At 38.2% G+C, this 22,136-nt stretch overlaps 1 protein-coding gene across 1 annotated transcript in view; it reads right to left on the reverse strand.

The window, feature by feature from the left end:
* Positions 1-935: 935 nt before the first annotated feature.
* The window catches only part of LOC131430662 (uncharacterized), a 301,476-nt gene continuing 280,275 nt past the window's right edge, over positions 936-22,136 (reverse strand). Inside the window, exon 7 of the mRNA XM_058595807.1 lies at positions 936-2,993. Within this exon, the coding sequence (XP_058451790.1) occupies positions 1,959-2,993 (1,035 nt within the window). The 3' untranslated portion in view covers positions 936-1,958. The remainder of the gene's footprint in view (positions 2,994-22,136) is intronic.

Here is a 22,136-nt window from a genome sequence, read left to right on the forward strand (position 1 = left end):
TCGAATGGACACAATTTCACCAAACGCTTTAATCATCGATGTTGTTTTCATTGACATTTTGAAGCGACGCGAACAGATTTCAACTAAAAAAGTTGTTGATTTTCCATTGCGATTATTGTTTTGCTTTCAACTGTCTCCGGCATTTGACAGCATTCAAAACAACATATTTTTCAACTACTTGATTGAAAATTGAAAACCATATTGGTTGAATCAAAAAGAAATTAGTTAAATCAACTATCGCAAAAATCAAAAACTGCGATATCGCAAAAAAAAACCCCACTGTGCACATGTCAGTTTGAGGTTAGTTCAAAAGCCTAATACTTCTGTCCACACCGAAATTTCCACATACGCAAGCCACTTCATGTCGTAGCCCTATGTCCACGTTTGGCAGTGATACATTTTTTTTATTTTGCCCGGTTAAAATCAAAAAGGGCAAACATTGCAACAATTCAAACACCAGTGTATCAATGTTCTGTAAAAGCACACATACACACACAAACAGGAAGCACCATTATACTATGAGCTATTTATTCAGAATCACAATCACAACAGTAATCAGTTCAATGTGGAGTAATTTTCCGTTTTCCATTAAAATAATGGTTCAGCTGTGGGAAAAGGCACGTTCAAAATTTTTTTCTCACCCATCTCGACTTCTGTTTGATGTTTCAGCTCAGTTAATGGAATCATATAATGCATATAGGGTAGTCGTACCAATAGTCGTCCCATTAGAGCAAGTTGTTCTCCTCCCGATGTCCTTGAACAGCGAATAGCGTTAGTATGATTTTTTATCTCGTTCAACGATGTCATAGCGAATAAAAATCATTTACTAAAGCAATACGAAAATAGTAACAATCACATTGGCTAAAGGATTTTCTCTATCTGCGAAAGGAACGGTGACAAGCCGACCGTGTTGCCGTGTCAGAATCCTGTATATATATAGTACAGAAAGTTTTTTTTTTCTTTATTTTTGATAAGCATTCAAAACTTGTTATACACAAGATGGTTGTTTTGCTGCCTCTGCCGGTTGCTATTTAGTTGCAAAAGAACTTTTGCCCGTTCTCCGTCTCGTACTTAAGCTAATAATTAATTCAAGTTCATAATATTTTCCTCGCTTGTATGAGGACCGCGGACTTATAGCTTCAAATTCTTGTTCGAATTGAATATATGTACAGGGTTGCACTGCTGGCTGCTGATGCGGATACAATTTTACAGACTAACGTGTTTTTGTTTTACTGCTGCAATTTTGTGCTAGACTTAAATCGATTGATCTCGCTTCATTACATGAACTCACTCTGATCAGATTTGATTGTTTTTTTTTTCTTTTTTTTCTCTCTCTCTCATTGAAACACACTTTGGATAGAAAGATCACTTGAGCTGCGTTCTAAAAAGCAGTCATCTTAGTTAGTTTATCTGTAGTTTTTTTCTTCATATTGTATCTATGTATATATTCTAAATTTCGTGCATAGTACAAAAGCTACATCTTTGCTTTATTTCTCACAAATCTAACGATTGTAATGTTCAGTGCATTGCATTGTTAGTATATTAGTATGCGACATATGCTGACATTTTGCTTTGTTTGTAGGTAACCTGACTCAGTCAGAATCTCTGATATTTTTAATGATACGATAGAAAAAAATTGATTGTTTCTTCTTTGAATAATTGCATGGATTACCGGATTCGGTTTACAAGAAAATAAATAAATCTAAAAACATCACGCTTCTATGTACAATTCAAGCAGACATTTAGGACTCGACACTAATGTAAATTAGTTTGCAATTTTTTGGGGCCGAAGCTGCCTCTTCATGTTTCAAATTCAAACCACACTCCAGCGATCGATCTGCTGCTGCTGCTGATCGCCGAGAACAAAACGGACTTTGTTTGCGATTGCGATTCAGTTCGCATTACGTAATAAATATTAACCATTAAATGCTCCCCCGCACGTGGGGCTTTGGCTCAGGTCACGCATAGCTCTGTGCTAGATTTTGCTGCGACTGCTGCAGCTGCAACTGACAAGGATCCAAATGAGCCATGGTTCCATCTAGATTCATGTTCATATTGCAGCTACCCCGCTCGACCCAGTGCCGCAGGCGGCCTCGCAACTCCTCGAGACTTTTCGATTTGGCCTTGTTGATTCGTTTATATTTGACATCTTTCGGTTTGGTTACCGAACGGTGGTTGGACATCACACGATTGTAGTTTGTCACCGCTCCCGCCTTGTAACCATTGCCCGGTGGAGTCTCGTACCCTCCGGAATCGCCATCGCAACTGGTTTTGGTTATAATTACGGTGGTCATGGTAGTACTGGTGATTTTCGTAGTTGTACTTTGGTTTTCCTTCGCGTCGTCCGACTGATCTGACGAGATACATTTCTCGGTACGATTTTTAAATTTGTCACGTTTTTCAGTCACAGCATCGGGTTTATTTGCTCCCGAACCACCACAGCCTCCTCCGCCAGCACCCTGCGGTTCCGGATCCTCTTCCACGCTATATACAGTCTCCAAGACTTCCGGGCGTCGTAGGAAACAATTCGACCGCCTTGTATTATTATACTTCAAATTTGTCGTTTCGATAGCATCCGAAATTGACCGAACGATTGTCACGTCGTTGTTCAGCTTGTTTCCTCCACAGCGGGACTTCAAACTGCCACCACCACCACCGAAATAGATCGAACTGTTACAGTCCGAGTCCACGTCTTCGAGCACCACGGCAGAATCGGAATCGTTCAGCGAGTCGAAATCGTTACTATTGTTGTTGCTGGTGTTCAGGCTGATGACCGGATCCATAACCACATCGATAATGCCGTGGTCAATCAGGCGACTCGAGAGCGTCTCGATAATCTTCTGCTGTCGGTAGATGGTCAGTTCCCTCTGGTACAGAACACCGGAAACTTGCTTCTGTTTACGCATAATCCGCGATTCCAGCAGCAGCAACTGACTGGTTAAGTAGTTCAGCTGTTCGGCCTTTTCCTTTTGCAGTCGGTGGTTCTGCTCTTGCTGTAATTGGAAATGAAAAATAGGACGAATTATCTCTCGGTCTTGCCAAATTACGTGTTACAAAATAAAAACTACGGCTGTTTTAAAGATCTTGAGTTGTATTTGCATATATTTGATTCTTAGTTATCTAAAGTAATCTGTAAGGAAAAGACACCAGAAACTTTTCTGATCCTATGACATAGAAAGTACACAACTATCCAGATAACAAATAAGCACATACAAATGCCACACTATGACAGGAAATAATCGCTAATTGGTACTTCAATCGCTCTTAAGGCTGAATTAGAGCCGACTTTAGCAAAATGTACGACTATTCATAGAAAATGCTTATTTATGGCAGGTGAGAAATTTGAATTCTGAATTCTGATTGATTTACAACAGATGAGCTTTCAGATTGCAGACAAATGACTATAAATTTTTTTGGTGCTCGTAAAGGGCTATTGTACTGCTATTATTGGTCCTAACTGGTTACCGAGGTAGACATGAGACGATTTTGGAAATCATGTGATCGATCAATGCACTGGATTCACTTAAGGTGAAATGTAATACTAGAAAATGCGCGCAAAATTTTAGCCGCTTGAGTTGGACGAATCGTCGCACAAAGCATAACAGGCAAACCCGACACATCGAAACCAGGAATATTTCCAGTGATCGAGCGCAGTGGGCTTACCACACGTTTTGAATGCTCGTAAAAAGATACTGTTATTGGTTTGACTCGTAATGGATTTGTGAATATTTCCTAATTCAATCTTTATTGTTATTGATTAGTTTTACACTAGCACTACGAACCATTAGTATTTATATTTAACTAATTAACTAACATATGTATTCACTAACATGCGAACAATGTGTATGCCTGCGTTTAGTAGCAAGCTCCTTCTAAAGAACGATTGAAAACAAGAAAATATTAAAGTATTTTCGGTATCTTCGCCAGTATCAAATAGTAATTCATCGCATGAGACAGCGCAGTCGAATTTCATTATCGATTGAAAAACTATTGAAATAAGGAATTATTGCACATTCACTAGAGAACGAAATGTACCAAATAAGTACATTTTCCATAAACGTATTTACTTTTGAATTGTGATTCTGGTACCAGGTTATATGATATTATATGTTTCAATGTTCTAAATGAACGATAATACCTGGCTTGTATTTATTTCATTCAGTAGCCTGTTTAGTATGTTATCAATACATTGAGCTAAACTTACTTGGACATTACATGCATTATAAACGTCAGTTATTTTAGAAAATGAACCATTTCTTATAATACCCATTTTATTGCACTCAACTCATTATTTCAACATCAAAGCCAATGTTACAAAAATTCGTGACATTATTTTATATATAATTTTTGCACACGATATAACGCCACCGAGCCCACCGTGTTTTTCTCACACCACCATCATACGGAACAGCAACGTGCAAGCAATACAGAAAATGATGAAAAGCTTATGAAATTCAACTGAAACTTTTTCAAATTTATGTCATTTCGGCTAAAGTTGAAAGATTTTGAGTTGTCTTTTAAGATACTTTGAGAAATTTTGCTTCAAATGATATTTTTTCAATTGAGCAGTTAAAATAAAACTTAGTTATTACACCGCCGAGAAACACTATCGAAGGTCTCATTTAATTTTAGCTAGTCGTTTAAATGATCAATTTCTCTTCCAATACTTCATTATTACTTGAACAACCCCGGACCGTCGAAAGAAAATTCGGGTCCGGAGTGACTGCAATATTATGAACCTATACATAAGAAGTTCCTTAAAAAAATGTGGTCATGGGAATATCATTGAACAGAGAGACTTTCAAATTCTTCAACCTAACAAAATAATTTTTGCCTTTCTTATATAGAAAGGCTATGCAATCACTGTGAAAATCAGATTTTGAACGGTGGCCCGGAGGGTCGAGTGTCATATACCATTCGACTCAGTTCATCGAGATCACAAAATGTCTGTATATATGCGCGTTTGTGTATGTGTGTATGTCTGTGTGTATGTGACAAATAATGTCACTCAATTGTCCAAGCGATGGCTGACTCGATTTACACAAACTCAGATTCGAATGAAATGGTCCCATAAATTACTATTAAATTTCATCTTTATCCTATCGTGATATATGCAAATCTATGAGAAAATGCGCACTCAATTTTCTCGGAAATTTCTCAGCTGATATTCAAAAAAAAAAAGTCTTGAAATTCTTTAAAAAGTTCCCGAAAACTTGATCCAGATCCGACTTCCGGTTCCGGAAATACAGCGTAATAAGTGAAAAATTTACAATTTCATGAGTGTTGTATCACAAGTGATGGCGAAACGAGGTGCAAATTTTTATAAATCTTACTGGTAAATTCATCTGTTTGGCAGATATTGTTAGTTAGTGGATATATAAACCTACTTTGGGACTACAAGTGCCCAGTTTTCGCGGACGGAACTCACTTCGATTTCTCAGCAACCGATTTTCACAAATCATGATTGAAGTTTTCATTGTCTTAAAAGATACTGTGTAATTTCATCCAGATCCGACTTTCGGTTTCGACATTATGTGGCAATGGGTTTCAAAACATTCAAACCGTCATATAAAATGACGATGCAAAACTGATACGCATCGGAACGTGTTGATACGGAAGAAGAAAACATCATTGTCTTTGCTCCGTTCGCAGCATGCTAAGTTATTTAAGTTATTAAATCGAATCTGAAAATGACAGCTACTTTTTGTTTAGAGATAGCTTTTTTTTGGAATGTAAGGGCTGGGGTCCACTAGAAGATTGATAGTATCTATTATCTTTCTCCGGACAGTACCAGCCTAGATGCCGTGTGGAATCCGGCGAAAAAAAATTAATCAAGAATAGATCCAGTAGGTTCCTACTTCCATGTCGTAAAAGGCGACAATTGTAGGAGTTTTTTTTTCTCTTCAGTTATCAGATTTTTTTAACGTTCCGCATCTGAATACTCTATTTTACTAAGTTATCTCTTCCTTAAACTTCATTCAACTTATCGATTTCCGACTAGATTGTGAGTAAAATTTTTATTTTATATTTTTTATTCCATGTTATTACTTGTGTTTCTCGATTATAAATCGAATGACTAAATTCAACTATGACGAAGATCCGTTAATATTACAATGTTAATAACAGAGATAAGGCAGCTGACTGCCCAGATCAACACAAAAACAAATTAAATGGAAATAACAAACAATCAAAACGCGCGTGAAATCTGTTGACCTTTGTTTAGTGGATTAAATTGTTACTACTATGAAGCAAATATTTTGTCGTTGCGCGATAGTATTTCAAATTTTCCTTCAATTTTCACGAATAAGAACTGTGAACTAAGATCGGATATTGTTAAAAAGTTCACTCGCGAAGGCAGTGAGTTTAGTGATGCATTAGAGCATCTTGAAACCGGAACATATTAGGTCACACGCGAATCGACTTCGTTCCTGCCGGTTCCCAGTTCACAGTTCCGAAAATAGTGGTCAAAAACTCTTAAATGAAACTCACTCGATTTTCTCAGAAATGATTTATTTGATTTTCAAAAACCTATGCTCAAATGAAAGGTTTAAGACTGTCCCAGAAAGTATGATTTCGCTGTAAATAATTCACAAGTGTGAGATATTCAAATTTTATTCGATATACTGATAATATTAGACTATAACAACAGAATATTATTCTCAACATTTGCTACTTAGCCATTGTAGACTAGCTGGCGCACCTTCTTGCGAACGTTCCTCATTAAATTCCGTACAGACTTCTTGGCGACAAGTTTCAACACTTTTTTCCAATCTTTTTCGAACTGTTCAATGGTTTCGGCTGCCGAGACATGTTTCCTAAGATGTGCCTTCCTTTATGCACAAAATTCCTCAATTGGTCGAAGTTGTGGGCAATTTGGTGGATTCATGTCTTTTGGGGCGAAAGTGATATTTTTGGTAGTATACCATTCTACCGTTGATTTCGAGCAGTGGCAAGAAGCAAGATCTGGCCAGAAGACAACAGGATCCTTGTGGCTTCGAATCATGGGTAGAAGTCGTTTTTGTAAACATTCCTTGGTGTATATTTCGCTGTTCATTGAAGCAGTGGTGATGAAAGATTTCGAAATCTTACCGCAGCTACAAATTGCTTGCCAGACCATAGCTTTCTTACCCAATTTGTCGACTTCAAACGATGTCTCGGACTGGTTTAACACTCGCCCTTCTCGCACCGTATAATATTGTGGTCCCGGCAAGGATTTGTAATAGAGTTTCACGTAGGTTTCGTCGTCCATGATTATGCAGTTCAAATTTCCAGCAAGAATCGTATTCTACAGCATTCGAACCCTCGGCCTGATCGATGCTTCTTGTTTCGGACTACGTTTTGGTTGTTTCTGCTTCTTATAGGTTCGAAGATTCAAACGTTCTTTAGCACGAAGAACATTTGACTTCGAAGTGTCCACTTTTTTGTCCACATCCCGAACTGAAACCTCCTTCTTTTGCTCGGACGCCTTCAGTATACGTTTATCCAACTGAGGGTTAGCAGGACCTTTTTTCGACCCGTTTTCGGTTTATCCTCTGCTGAAAGTCCACGTATTTCGAAACAAAGTAATGAAAACGAATAAACAACTGCACAAGTGGTTAGAGAAGAGTGTAAACAACAGCACGCAGCCATAAAAATGGACAAATTCTGAACCATTGCGAAATGGCAGCGGTTTTTGGTTGCGTCCATACTTTCTGGGACAGTATTTATAATCTAAGTCCCCTGTTGCAAACAATAAAACCCAACAGCTATTATTCAAATGACGTAACTGCAAATTTCTTGTCAAATTTTCAGTTTCCCGGGCTGGCGGTTCAATGCATAGAGCACAGGCTTTACAAGCCTTTTGTCGTAAAGCTTGCTTCAGATAGAATTGGAACAAGGACAATTGCCTGTATTTAAGTTATTTATTATTGGATTCAAGATCTTTTTTTTTATACAAATGTAGCGTTTTCTTCATACTTTTAAGAGAAAAAAAAACGGATAAAATTATTCGTCACGGTTTCGAAGGAATTCTCGAATTTTGCCTGTAACACGGCTCATTGGGCGGCGCACACATTCTTCGTCCATCGTTTTCGCTATCTTATTCCACCAGGTCGTCATCTGATTGATGTCTTTGACAACCTTTCCCATTGCCTTGAGTCTCCTCTTCATGATTGCCAAGTATTTATCAATATGGCCGAGCTGGGGGCAGTTGGTGGGTTAAGGTTTTTCGGAACAAACTGGACCCCTTTCTCTGCATACCATTCTTGAACGACTTTGCTATTATGACAGCTTGTAAAATCTGGCCAAAACATTACGGGATGATCGTGGGATCGAATGAACGGCAAAATTCGTTTTTGGATACACTCTTTTTGGTATACTTCCGATGTCATTGTCTTATTTGTAACGAAAACTTTCGTTTTTTTGCCTCAGTTGCAAATGCCCTGCCAAATCATAAATATTTTTGTAACTTTGTCGGTAAAAACAAATTTAAATTTGGCTGGAGCATCCCCCCGAGCCGTTGTCAAGTAGAATTTTTGACCTGGGATTTGCCCGAAGTCAGCCTTGACATAGGTTTTATCGTCCGAGTTTCCGAGCAGGAATTTTGACCACACTATTCTGTTTTATGGTCCGATTTGGCTGTTTGCTAGCTCGATACGACTTGATTCCCGGAGTCGAGTTCTCCTCACGGTACTATGGGCAGCACCGAATTTTCTGGCCAAATCACGGTCCGACTGATTAGGATTCCTCTTAATCGTCTTCAAAATCTTACCACGCAGTTTCCGGTCAACAGTTCCACTCCGACGATTGGCTTGAGGCTTCCGAATCGTCGTCAATGTTTCCTTATACCGTTTGATAACGCGCCATACGGTATTTCTGAGCAATTTCAGCTGTTTAGCCAGCCTAGATGCAGACCACAATGGATTTTCCAAATAACTGTGCACAATTTTTTCCCTTCTTTTGGCTTTCATGTTGATTGTTTACAAAGTACAGTCGATTTGCAGAATGTCAAAAATCTTACGTGAAGCTGACAAAATTCCCGACACGTGGGTGCCAAGAACTTCCAAATCCGTCCACCAGGAGCGCCACAATATGAGCAAAAGCTTGTTCCAATTCAAAATGAAGCAAGCTTTATGTTCGAGCCCCGACCTGGGAAGGCTCTCAGTGTCAGAGAAATCGTAGCACCAGCCATGCAATGGTTCTGTACACTCTGAATCGGCTGCGAAGTCTGTTGAAACAGAAGGCCAAATTGCAAAGAAGGGAAGGGACTTTGCTTTTTACCCTCAGTTTTCGGAAACACATATCGGTGCAAAACCTGAATTTACTAATAATATCACCCCTTACTGCAACTACGGTCGCTGAAAATAAAGATTTTGTTTCGATTTCAGAGACTTTTGATTCTGTACTGACATCAACCAATCCAAAACCCATTCTGACATTGGTTCCGACGTCCATCCCGGTCACATGCGAATATCAATGAATTAGAAGATTTTCCAATACATCAAAATAATTCACATTCCAAAAGTATTTTTATTTTCAATATTTTTTTATTATGAATAGAGAAAAACAATTTTAAATCTTCGAATTTTCGGCCTCCCCTGAAGAAGTCCGATCCCATAGCTCTCGGCGGGCATGCATACAACCTACTGCCGTATTTTTGGCAGTATTCCGATCCGAGAATGCTGAATTTTTCTTTCCCTTTCTCCAGTTCGACTATCGATCCAAATGTGCTTCGAGTAGTTGTACAGAATCAATTTCGTTTTCTTCGTCCTTCAGCTATTTCAATACGGCACGTATCGAAACGAAACTTGCACCCACAGAAATACGTGAACTTTCTGCAATCGGAAACCAAAATCGAAAAAAAAGTTCAAACCCGTGCTGTTTCAGAACTGCTATAAAATATAAAAAGTTTCTGAATGTTTTTTTTTTGTTGTACTTTGAGACCATAGGTGATTTAAAGACATACTTTTCGGGAACACAAATTTAAACGCTAATTGTACATTGTAGCAAAAGCTGCTGTCGATGAAGGTTGCAGTGCTTCTGGGAAGACTCATCACTTTCAGCTATACTACTTGACACTTGAGTCGCAAAATCCTTAAACTGCAACTCGGTCTTTTCTAAATGGAGCCTCGTTGCGGCTGAGTAATATTTCACCGTCTAGCCAAAGCGACCATTCCGTTGCGAAACGTGACTTTCAGTTTCGACAGGTTTCGCCACTGATCCTCGCCATACCGGACAAATGCCGGGTAACCGTCACCAACGTGCAACACTACTGAACGGGTAAGACCCGAATCTTATCCTCTAAACCATAACGTGTCTCCCTTTCGAGCATCGTCTAATGCTGCCGGAAGTGGCAATATCATACACTTTTTTTTCCAAAACTCTTCTACGTTTAGCACGAATTTGCAAAATTGCACCATTTTCATGGGAAAATGAAAGATGACCGAAATGTGACCGTATGTCATTTGGCAGACTTTCGGTAACATAATGGTAGAGATATATAACCACCATAGAATCGATTTTGGAATATGATTCTATTAAACATAAATCATGGTAAATTGTTTCCCGATTGAAAAGCGGTACGCAGTTTAGTGTTGAATTGTGGTACAAAACTGACCTAGTGAGCCTTTGCGCTTAGCTAAAAAATTTTCGATTCAGTTATGTCACAAAGTTCTAATCGGGCTAGACTCGATATGATGACACGGATGCAAGCAGTCCCAATGGTAACATTCATGTAAATAGGATGGAATAACAATCACGCTGTTGACTGTATGAAATATACACGAAAACGATTTCAAATGCTTGATTAAATATTCATACTAGAAACGATGAATTATTTATTTGGTCCATGCTCGAATCTGGGCATTAGTCACATCGTAAAAACGTATTTTCCTTGCGCTGAAAATAGACAGCAGAGACAAGGTGAAAATTTCACAACAAGATTGCGGTTTTGTGGCGTGGCCTGCTCTTTGTTTTTTTTTAATCCGACTCAATTAAACTTCTCTTAAAACTTGCCACAGAGCGTTGTGTGTTTTCTAATTTCATGGCATGCAAATTTCAATTTTCTACCGACATTGACTCAATCTGACACTGGCTTTCAAGCTCTACCCAAACCGTATTCTGTTGTCAATCATTATCGACGTCCTGGCACACCAAGCAAAAGTTATGCTTTACAGGATAAAAAATTATTCATTAAAGTACCATTTAATAACTTCTATCTCGTCCCCTGCATTCTGTCAACAAAACAGATCCCCATGACCACCGGACAAACTTCAAAGCCAACCACAGCCAAATCTCCTCGAGGCTCAAAGAATCTCATGAACAAACACTGTCACTTCACTGTCTCTCCGTTTCTTCTGGTAAAAAATGTTTACCGAAAATGTTCAGTCGTTATGTTGTCCTTCTTCCCACGAAGTGTGGGGGGTGTATGTGTGTTTGTAAACCATGCCCGGCAGTAAGCTTCGAGAAATCTACATCCATCAGGTCAGACTATATTCGGTACGGCGACTTCGGCACAGGACGACCATCGAGCGAGCGAGCGAGCGGAGGAAGTTGGTGCACCGAAATTAATTTTACCACTCGGTACGTGCCTTCAGCGGTAGCAGAAGCATTGTTCAGCATGAGCGTCAGCCCGGAAGTCATAGACCCGAGGGGTGCTTATACTGAAGCACTTTCGTAAAGTTCTCTCATTTGTAGCTGGTGACCATTTTCGAGACTCATTACTGCTATGGTTTGGGGGAGAAAATTTCCGTATAATTACACTTTCCATCATGTTTGGCAGCCCACTAACTTGCTCAATTACCTTTCAATGGGGACAGTTGCGCTGTTTGATACAAGTGCTTTCAGCATTACAACATGTGACATCGCAACACTAGTTTAATATGATAAATTTAATTTCCAAAAAGTGTCTCGTACCGTTTTAGGAAAATTCCACAGCGGAAAATGACGAACGAATCCATCGCGTCCCACGACGGTCCTCGAGACGGGTGAGAGAGACAACCAATTTCATCGATTTCAATTTTCACATTTCACCACGATGAAATGCAGCCAACGCAAAATTTTCAATCATTTCTATCGCGTGTCAATTACGTGACGCGAACCCCCAAAAACGCTCTCAGTGGAGGCAAATTTCTTCACCAAGTAAATCCGAACAATTTTGCCTACCCCATTGAACTGTTCGAACATGCTGCGGCGACGGACTTTGGGGCGTGAGTTTGGGGAAGCCATCGACGATATTCTTTCTGTCAGTCAGAGGTGAAAAATTGACAGCTGCTTTTGATTTATTTCCACCGGGTGTTGTCAGTATTTATTTTTAGAGCTCCTCAAATTTAGGCAGTTGACTTTGAAGCTTGACGGAATCAAAGGTTTGCATCACCAGATATTGACATTTTGTGTCTTAGTATCATGCGGCTATTGTTTGTACACCGAAACCTCCATTTACGAACTAAACGGGGGTTCGTAAATGGAGATAGTTCGTAAAAAAAGTTTACGTTTTTTGGGACTAGGTTCGTAAAAAAAGTTTACGTTATTTGGAAATTACTTCGTATAAAAAGTTTTGTGTAATGAATGTGGAAACCCCCAATTACATGGCCATTTTCGGAACGGATGTGATAAGTGGGTGCAAGAAAATGATGTTTGGGGTTGGTTCAAAATCCAATATGGCGACATCCGGTTTATCGATATACCTTAAAAACCCTTACAATGTGGGTATTTTCGAATTGGAATTGATGAGCAGTTGACGGAAAACGTTTTTTGAAGTGATTAGTTAGTTACGGTTTTAAATTTCGACATTCTAAAAATTTATATTGAGTCGAAAAGGTTCCTTTATCAGGAAGAAGAAATTGCCATACTGAAGAGGTATACATTGTTTCATCCGATTCGGAGAAAGTCGATCTTGCCAGTTTATCTGCTATTTATTTCTGGAATTGCTCATAAGTGTTAGAAATTCTGTGTCATGTGGTTGTCTAACTGACTCTTGCCACTTGAGCCAAATAATATCCCTTTTTCTCAATGGCTTACAAAATGTTAAATCATATTCCGACAGGCCAGTTGACATGAGATTTTGACAAGTTTAAATAAAAACAAATGTGTCGTGATGAGAGTAACAGTACTTTTTTCGACTTTATCACGTACACTAAAACAACTGAAATTATAAGTGTAACACTGAAAATAAAAAAATTGGAGAACACGGTCATTGATTTGAAACCAAATTTTAATGTTTGCGGTTGCTTCCAAATATTAGATTGAGACTTCCAGTTGTTCAATAAAATATTGAAAGCATACAATATAACTATAACAATATAAAATTATTATAGCTGTTCAAACATCTACTTTTTATGGTCATATCGAAAATATAGTACAATATTCAAACAATAATGATTAGCAGGAAACACCTTTGTCAGAAGCATAACTTTGTTTTAAACGATATATAATCGTATCGTAATGATCGTCAAAGAATACCGATACAACTGAACTCACCACTTTGATTTTTGAAGCGCCTTCAAACATAATTTCCCGGTATATACTCATCAAACCCGTCCCGAAAATACCCATATTGTAAATGTTTTTAAGCAATATCAAAGAACCGGAAGATGCCATCTTGGATTTCCGAACCACTTCAAACATCGTTTTCCGCCATCTACTCATCAATCCCGTTCCGAAAATACCCACATTGTAAAGGTTTTTAAGGAATATCGACAAACCGGAAGTCGCAATCTTGGATTTCCGAACCACTTCAAACATCGTTTTCCGTAATCTACTCATCAATCCCGTTCCGAAAATGCCCACATTGTAAAGGTTTTTAAGGAATATCGACAAACCGGAAGTCGCCATTTTGGATTTCCGAACCACTTCAAACATCGTTTTCCGTCATCTACTCATCAATCCCGTTCCGAAAATACCCATATTCGTAAAAAAAGTTTACGTTATTTGGGAATTGGTTCGTAAAAAAAGATTACTTTATTTGGGATTTGGTTCGTAAAAAGAATTACGTAAAAAGAGGTAGGGTAAAGTGTTATAATATGCCCCCTTAAGGAAACATTGAGATATTTCCAAGTGTATTGATATATTTTCCTCGAGAATGTAAGTATTTCATTGCAGTACGGATGAGGAACATAATTTTCAATGACTCCAATAGAAAAGATGAGGATTGATTGATATAAACACATTTTCCAAAACGGCCACATTCTTAGTTTTTTTCGCTCGCCTCAGACATAATGCCCCAGCAGCCGTAAAATATGTCTCACAACAAATCAGTGGCATGACACACAACAAAAGACATTTTATCCCACAACAATGATGCATTATGCTTCTTGAAATGTCCATAAAGTTACTATTTTGAGATAGTCAATGAGATGTCAAAGAAATGGCGGATAAAACATCTATTTAGTCGAAGCAAAACCTTACATCGAAAAGCTGCCAAATGAATTTACATACTTTCCTGCAAACGACAACCACCAAACTTGCATAGCAGAAAGATCCTACGAAAAGATAGTGTTAGTGATAAAACTTTGGTTCAGAAAAGTCTTCAATGCTTAAGAAATGAAAGGGGGCATTTTGGCTAGCAGGGACGCTTTATAAGACTTTCCCCTAACGTAAAAAAAGTGTTCGTAAACGGAGGTTTGGGTGTATTACAAAATAAGACATGGTGAAATAAAAATTGTACCTTTCTTAAAGGCGCGACAAATTGCAGAAAACCATCGATTTATTAATTGCTGATTGTTGTCTAATTAAATCTCTTTAAGAAAACTCCGCTGTTGCTTGATGTGAAAGCGGAATTGAGTACGGCGTAGATTAGTTTAAAATTCGTATTTGAGGAGCTCCCTTGAAGGATCGATTGGATATTGTGGTGCCAAGATCGCAACATTGCATGGTGCGATAACTAACAAGTGCTCACAAGTCCATATCTCAGGTCACTCCGTGTGTCTATGGTGACGTTTGGTGCCCTCATGTGCGTTAGTAGCAGTATGAGAGGGTGCGAATATGTTTGCGAAATTAGTTAAAAGTCCTCGAGACAGGTCAAATAGTTCGGCTTGTCATCGTATTAACACATGGGCTGAAAAGTCCCGGGCCTAACACATAGATGGCGCTAGTTTTATTGCAGTTACCCTTTTTCCAGTTAATACTAACTTTTAAAAGACAGCTGATAAAATTTCATGATATTCTATTTATTAGTTTGTGAGTTATTTTGCTAAGAGTGATGCTACTTTTGTTATTTTCAGAACAATGGATCAAAAATAATTTCATGTTTTAAGTTTAAACTGCTTCTTGATGGGGAAAAATTGAGGCCGTAACTAGAGATGGGCAATTCGTTCGCGAACGGTTCAAAAGAACTAGTTCTTTTGAAAAAATGAACGAGTTATAGTTCTTTTTTCGAGAAAGGTAGTTCCTCAGATCAAATCGAGGAATCTTTTTTTTTTGTTTTTTTGAGCTCACTAAACCTTTTTTCAAGAACGGAACTAATAAAAAAAATTTCATCACGAAATCTAAGTTCTACTTCGAGGGACCTTTTTCTCTCGCTTAAGGGCTGAGGACAGTACTGTAAAGTTGTAGGTTTTTTGCTATTTTCCCGTTTAAAATTAAACTTTCTTGGAAACGGTGCAGAATATAGAAAAACCCACCTGACAACTGCTGAAAATTGGAACGCTCGGAAATGCATACCTCTACTTGTTCATCGAATATCTCGGCTTTGAAGGCTTGTATCATAAATCTACCGTGACAAAGTCTAGATAATTTAGTTTAGATATATAAGTCTTGTATTTTTCTGTGATACAAAGTCAGTTTCAATGCATCCGCCATTTTTTTCGCTTTAGTTTCCTGATAGCATTGTGAAAAAGGAGAGAGAAATAAAATTGACTCGACAAGGCTGCCAAACACACAGACATTCAATCTTTGTGAAAGTTGAATATTTTTTCATCGTTCATTGAAATCCATGTAATGTCCAATAATAAAATGTATGCTGGCAACCCGGTACAGTTTGCTCATATACGAGAGAGTACAAGAGAAATACGATGCGCAAAGGGAATTGAGCGAGCCACGTGGTCGATTTAAAACTCAACACGTGACCCTCTGTCCGCAGACCTTAAGCTTACAAAAGTAAGCTCATGTTTAGTCTTTGAACAAACAAACCAACTATGAATAGAACGAACGAACGGCTCTGGAGAACTAGTTCTTTCAACAGAACTTTGCATCACTGAACGGCTCTTTGAAATGAACTGTTTTGCCCATCTCTAGCCGTAACACCAGAAAACACACAAAATCGTTTTGAATGATCGAAAAGTGAAGTTGCGTGGTTTAGCTGACATCGTAAAAATATCAAAAGAACGTGTTGACTTTATAATGCCCGAGCTTTTGACTATGAGAAAGCTCTGTTCAAAGTGGGTGCAGCGTTTGCTCACTGTTGACCAAAAACGAGAACGTGTTGAAGATTCTGAACAGTGTTTGGCCATGTTTAAACTTAATAAACCGGAATTTTTGCGTCGATATGTGACAATGGATGAAACGTGGATTCGTCACTTTAATCCGGAATCAAAACGATCGTCATCTTCGTTTACTGACTTTAACTTTTTTAAATGAAAACAACAACATTTGAAAAAAGTTACTATTGCAAATATCGGGCAACTTGCGATAGAGTTTTCTGCGATATCTCCTGACAAATGGAGTTTCATTAGATTCTTGGTGGATTATGACTTTCAGTTTAGTTTTCGATGTAAAGATACTGGAAAAATAAATTAAGTAAAATTAAATTAAAACCACATAAGATGGAATAGGCTTCTTCAAAGACATACGCAGCAAGTGTGTCCCATCCAGAATACCGAGAAAAAAATTGTCCACGTTTGCCCCTTCGATAGGAAGCATCTCTCATTATTTGTTTTGTTGACCTGAATTTCATACACCTTTTCATCAAATACAGACAACTTATTATGAGTTTGTAAGAAGAACGCATTGGATTTCGAAAAAAGATATCTCTAAGTTGAATAATCTCAAGTAATTGTACTGAGAACTACTCTTAACAACAATAACTAATTTCTATCCCTTCGAGAACTTTACCACTTCGCCAACATAAAATTTCCTTCTAACTCTAAAGATCACAAATCGCTCTTTTCTGTGTTGAAAGTGTTGAAACAACGGACGTGAACTGCTCCGCCAGATATAGAAGTGCATAAAGTCGTTCAAGATTATAATTATTTCTACGTCTAGGGATTATCAGAAAAACTTTGGAAGCCGACGACGAAATGGAGCGGATCCGGAGAAAACTCGAAACGGAAATGAACACAGTTATATTTAGCACCGTGTCTCCGGATTCCTTCTGACAGCTCGGGTAACGACAAGCAAAGACCATTTTTACCTGACACGGTTAACAGCCCAGCCGCCGAACTACCCTGCAACCCAACCTGAAGGATGATGGTGTAAATATTTGAACAATCAAACTTCTTACTAGCGTGAGTGGTTTACCGGTTGTCGTGACTTTTTCCCCCACTGGAATACGAATACTGCCGACAGGTGGCGGCGGCGGCGGTGGCATCATCATTCGCTACTGAATTGGATAACGCAGCCAGGTTATTCTTCACTGTTCTCTGAAAACTTTTGCCGAAAGGGAAAAAAGACGACAAACTTTTGGCAGAAATCGTTTCCAAACAGCTAACTTGGTTTTGTCGCACAATCTTGTAAAGTGGATGAAGCGGAATTAAGTGCGGAAGGATTGCTGGAACTGATGAAGTTTAACACGTTGAATAATTCTTCCGGCAGAATTGAATTGTCGGACCATCTGCAAGCGATTTATTTGTGCAAACACGTGTTTGGTTTGGATAAACGATAGATTGACAACATCGTTTTCTCGCCTTATTTCTGCGTTTGGCTAACAATTGAGAACTTTTCTATAACAGTAGGGGACTTCTCTGGGTAATGTTTTCCGATCGATGGTTTCCACTGTGTTTGTAATGAAAGTATAATGATTATGGCTTTCCTGTTTATGCCTATCCTGTTTTTATAAGCGAAAAAGTCAACTCTTCGACGTATGCAATCGTGCAAGCAGAGGGTTTAGAAACAGCGGGGAAAATAAATTGCAGTTCTACATTAGGATTTTCCACAAAAATTATTTTTGTTAAAAAAAATTGGTAAACGGGATTAGCGAATTGTTCTAACCCAAATGTTTTTTTCAAGCTTCAAAGTAATTGTTTTGTGCAGAAAGCACAATATTTTCATATTTTTCACGCTTTGCCTTCGACTCATCAATGCATTAGCAGTTTTGATTGAAAAAAAAGACGCAAAGTTCTGAATTTGTTCAAGTTTTGGGTTTCAAGCTGCCAACGATTTCGATTCGATTACCTAATATAAGTCTAGATTCGGAGATGACCATTTTGTAAAGCTTCTGAAGTGTATTGATAAATAGAAATTTGCCATATTGGGCTTTGAAATTATTGTTCTCTGACATCTATTTCACAAGACCTCCTGAAGTTTGCAAATCACATCGACAAACAAACCTAAAAGAAGCGATCCCAAGAAACATTTTAAGTGACTCAAAAAGAAAAAAACCTGTTTTAATCCACCTAGTGGTGTAATGATGACTTTCTCATATCAATCATGCTATCATATATAATACTGAAAAAAAATTTTTTCTTCGATTCTTAAAAGAATAACCGACATCGATTTTTTTGACCGTCTACTGATAGAGACTATCAAATTGGAAAAGATTTGAGATCGATTTAAAATTTTTTTTAAGGTTTTTCCCCATTTTCAGTGATTACATGAAATTCAGGAATTACATGAAATTCAGGAATTACGCATGGGACCACAGGATCTTTCATTTGAACCTAAGTTTGTGAAAATCGGTCGCGCCATCTATGAGAAAAGCTAGAACACATATTTTCATTTTTTTGCACATTTTACCCCATAACTCCGGAACCGGAAGTCGGATCCATATAATAATATTCAAGAATTTTGTATGGGACCACAAGAGCTTTCATTTGAATCTAAGTTTGTGAAAATCGGTTCAGCCGCGAAAAGTTAGTGCAAAAAAACGTTACACACACACGTACACACACATACATTTTGCGTACTCGACGAACTGAGTCGAATGGTATATGACACTCAGCCCTCCGGGCCTCGGTTCAAAAGTCGGTTTACACAGTGATTGCATAACATTTCTATATGAGAAAGGCAAATAATATTTAATTTAATTCGTATGATGTTTATATCAACTTTAAAAAGACTATGGGCATTTCATGACATTTCTATCAGTCAGAAAAAAGTGACAGCCAATTAAGTGAAGCTACTTTTGTAATTTTCAAAACAATTTCGTGTGGTAATTTTTCATTGCTTTTTGATTAAAAATACTGTGTTAGCTCAGCAATGGCTTCAAAAGTGTTATTCGGACTCAGATCCTTCAAAAAGAACCAATTTTGTTGGTCTACTGAATTTAAACGAGATCATGCAGACACCGATAATGGTGAACGTTCTAGTCGTTCAGTGAAAGTGTTTACTCTAGAGAATATGAAAAAAATTCATAAATTGAAATTGCGTTATCATAAATTGAAATTGCGTGAAATAGTTGAGGCCTTAAAGGTATCAGAAGGTAGTGTGCTTGCAATTTTGAAAGAATATTTGACCAACAAAACTGTACTTTTTCATTTACTACAGCCTAACAAAAGCAACAACGTGTTAATGTTTCAGAACAGTGTTTGGCAATATTTACAAGTAATAAATCGGAATTTTTTCGTTAATATGCCACAATGGATGAAACATGGATCCATCACTGCATTCTTCAATGTTTCTCTTCAATTCTTGATAGAAACCAAGGGATTGTTTGTGCATTAAATAGTATTAACCTTCAGAATGAAACACGAGCAAAAGAATTGAGTTGCACTATTGTTGGTATTTCTGGCACCGGAACCCGAGAAATGGTATAATCGATGTCGGTTCGTATGGCCATCAACTAACATGCCGTAGAAACTCTACTAGTTTTTATTCAAATGTTAAAGATTTTATACGATTTTGAAATCGTACTCTAAACTACGGTGTAAATTTTTGTTGTATCCGAAAGTATGCAGTTATTTTTTTGTATGACCATTAAACCTATTATTTTATTCTAAGATTAGAAATATCGGTTCTGAAATCTTTGAAAAAAGTGGGTAGATCCATTTTTGGGCATATGACTATTACCTCCCGTCGTTTATCGAAAACCGGAAACCAGGATAGCCGGAATCGGTTTGTTTAGCTGCTTACTGATAATGGCTATCGATTTGTATAGTTTTGAGACCAGTTTAGATTTTTTTTACGGTTTTTGTTTCACCGCTTCAAGTGACGTTGTACAATATTTACACTTTACCCTATAACTCCGGAACCGGAAATCGGATCCGGATGAAATTCAGGAATCGGTTCAGCCATCTCCGAGAAAACCTAGTGAGACTATTTGACACATACACATACATACATACACACATGGTAGATGACACTTGACCCTCGGGGTCAATTTTCACTAGTCAAAACCTTCGTTAATGCCCAAAATTCCGCAATTGGTCGAAGTTGTGGGCAATTTGGTGGATTCATGTCTTTTGGGACGAAAGTGACATTTTTGGTAGTATACCATTCTACCGTTGATTTCGAGTAGTGGCAAATAGTAAGATCTGCCCAGAAAACAACAGGATCCTTGTGGCTTCGAATCATGGGTAGAAGTCGTTTTTGTAAACATTTCATGATGTATATTTCGCTGTTCATTAAAGCAGTGGTAATGAAGGGTTTCGAAATCTTACCGCAGCTACAAATTGCTTGCCAGACCATAGCTTTCTTACCAATTTTTTCGACTTCAATCGATGTCTCGGGCTGGTTTAACACTTGCCCTTCTCGCACCGTATAATAGTGAGGTCCCGGCAAGGATTTATAATCGAGTTTCACGTAGGTTTCGTCGTCCATGATTATGCAGTTCAAATTTCCAGTAAGAATCGTATTGTACAGCTTTCGAACCATCGGCCTGATCGATGCTTCTTGTTCCGGACTACATTTTGGTTGTTTCTGCTTCTTATAGGTTCGAAGATTCAAACGTTCTTTAGCACGAAGAACATTTGACTTCGAAGTGCCCACTTTTTTGCCACATCCCGAACTGAAACCTCCTTCTTTTGCTCGAACGCCTTCAGTATACGTTTCGTTTATCCAACTGAGGATTAGCAGGACCTTTTTAACAGTTTGGCTGAAAAGTTCGTATCGTTTAATAGAAACACGCATTTTTTGCCAAAATTCGTTTTTATTATTCAACATAATTGCCATCAGAGGCGATACAGCGATTATAGCGATCTTCCAACTTTTCGATACCATTTTTGTAGTACGATTTGTCCTTTACCTCAAAATAGGCCTCAGCTTCAGCGATTTCCTCTTCATTGCTTCTAAATTTTTTACCAGCGAGCATTCTCTTGAGATCTGAGAACAGGAAAAAAGCACTGGGGGCCAAATCTGGAGAATACGGTGGATGAGGGAGCAATTCGAAGCCCAATTCGTTCAATTTCAGCATGGTTTTCATCGACTTGTGACACGGGGCTCTTGATGAAACAAAACTTTTTTCTTCTTCAAATGAGGCTGTTTTTTTGAAATTTCGTCCTTCAAACGCTCTAATAACGCTATATAATAGTAACTGTTGATGGTTCTTCCCTTTTCAAGGTAGTCGATGAAAATTATACCATGCGAATCCCAAAATACAGACGCCATAACCTTATTGGCTGATTGTTGAGTCTTTCCACGCTTTGGGTTCGGTTCATCGCGTGCAGTCCACTCAGCTGACTGTCGATTGGACTCCGGAGTGAAGTAATGGAGCCATGTTTCGTCCATTGTTATATATCGACGAAAAAATCGGTTTTATTTCGATATAACAGCTCCAAACACTGCTCAGAATCATCAATTCGTTGTTGTTTTTGATCGATTGTGAGCTCACGCGGCACCCATTTTGCACAAAGCTTTCTCATATCTAAATATTCGTGAATAATATGTCCAACACGTTCCTTTGATATCTTTAGGGTGTCAGCTATCTCGATCAACTTCACTTTACAGTCATTGAAAATCATTGTGTGGATTTTTTTCACGTTTTCATCGGTAACAGCCTCTTTTGGACGTCCACTGCGTTCATTGTCTCCGGTGCTCATATGACCAGTACGAAATTTTGCAAACCACTTACG

The sequence above is a fragment of the Malaya genurostris genome, chromosome 2 (genome assembly GCF_030247185.1).
Source record: "Malaya genurostris strain Urasoe2022 chromosome 2, Malgen_1.1, whole genome shotgun sequence".
Classification (NCBI taxonomy): Eukaryota; Metazoa; Arthropoda; class Insecta; order Diptera; family Culicidae; genus Malaya; species Malaya genurostris.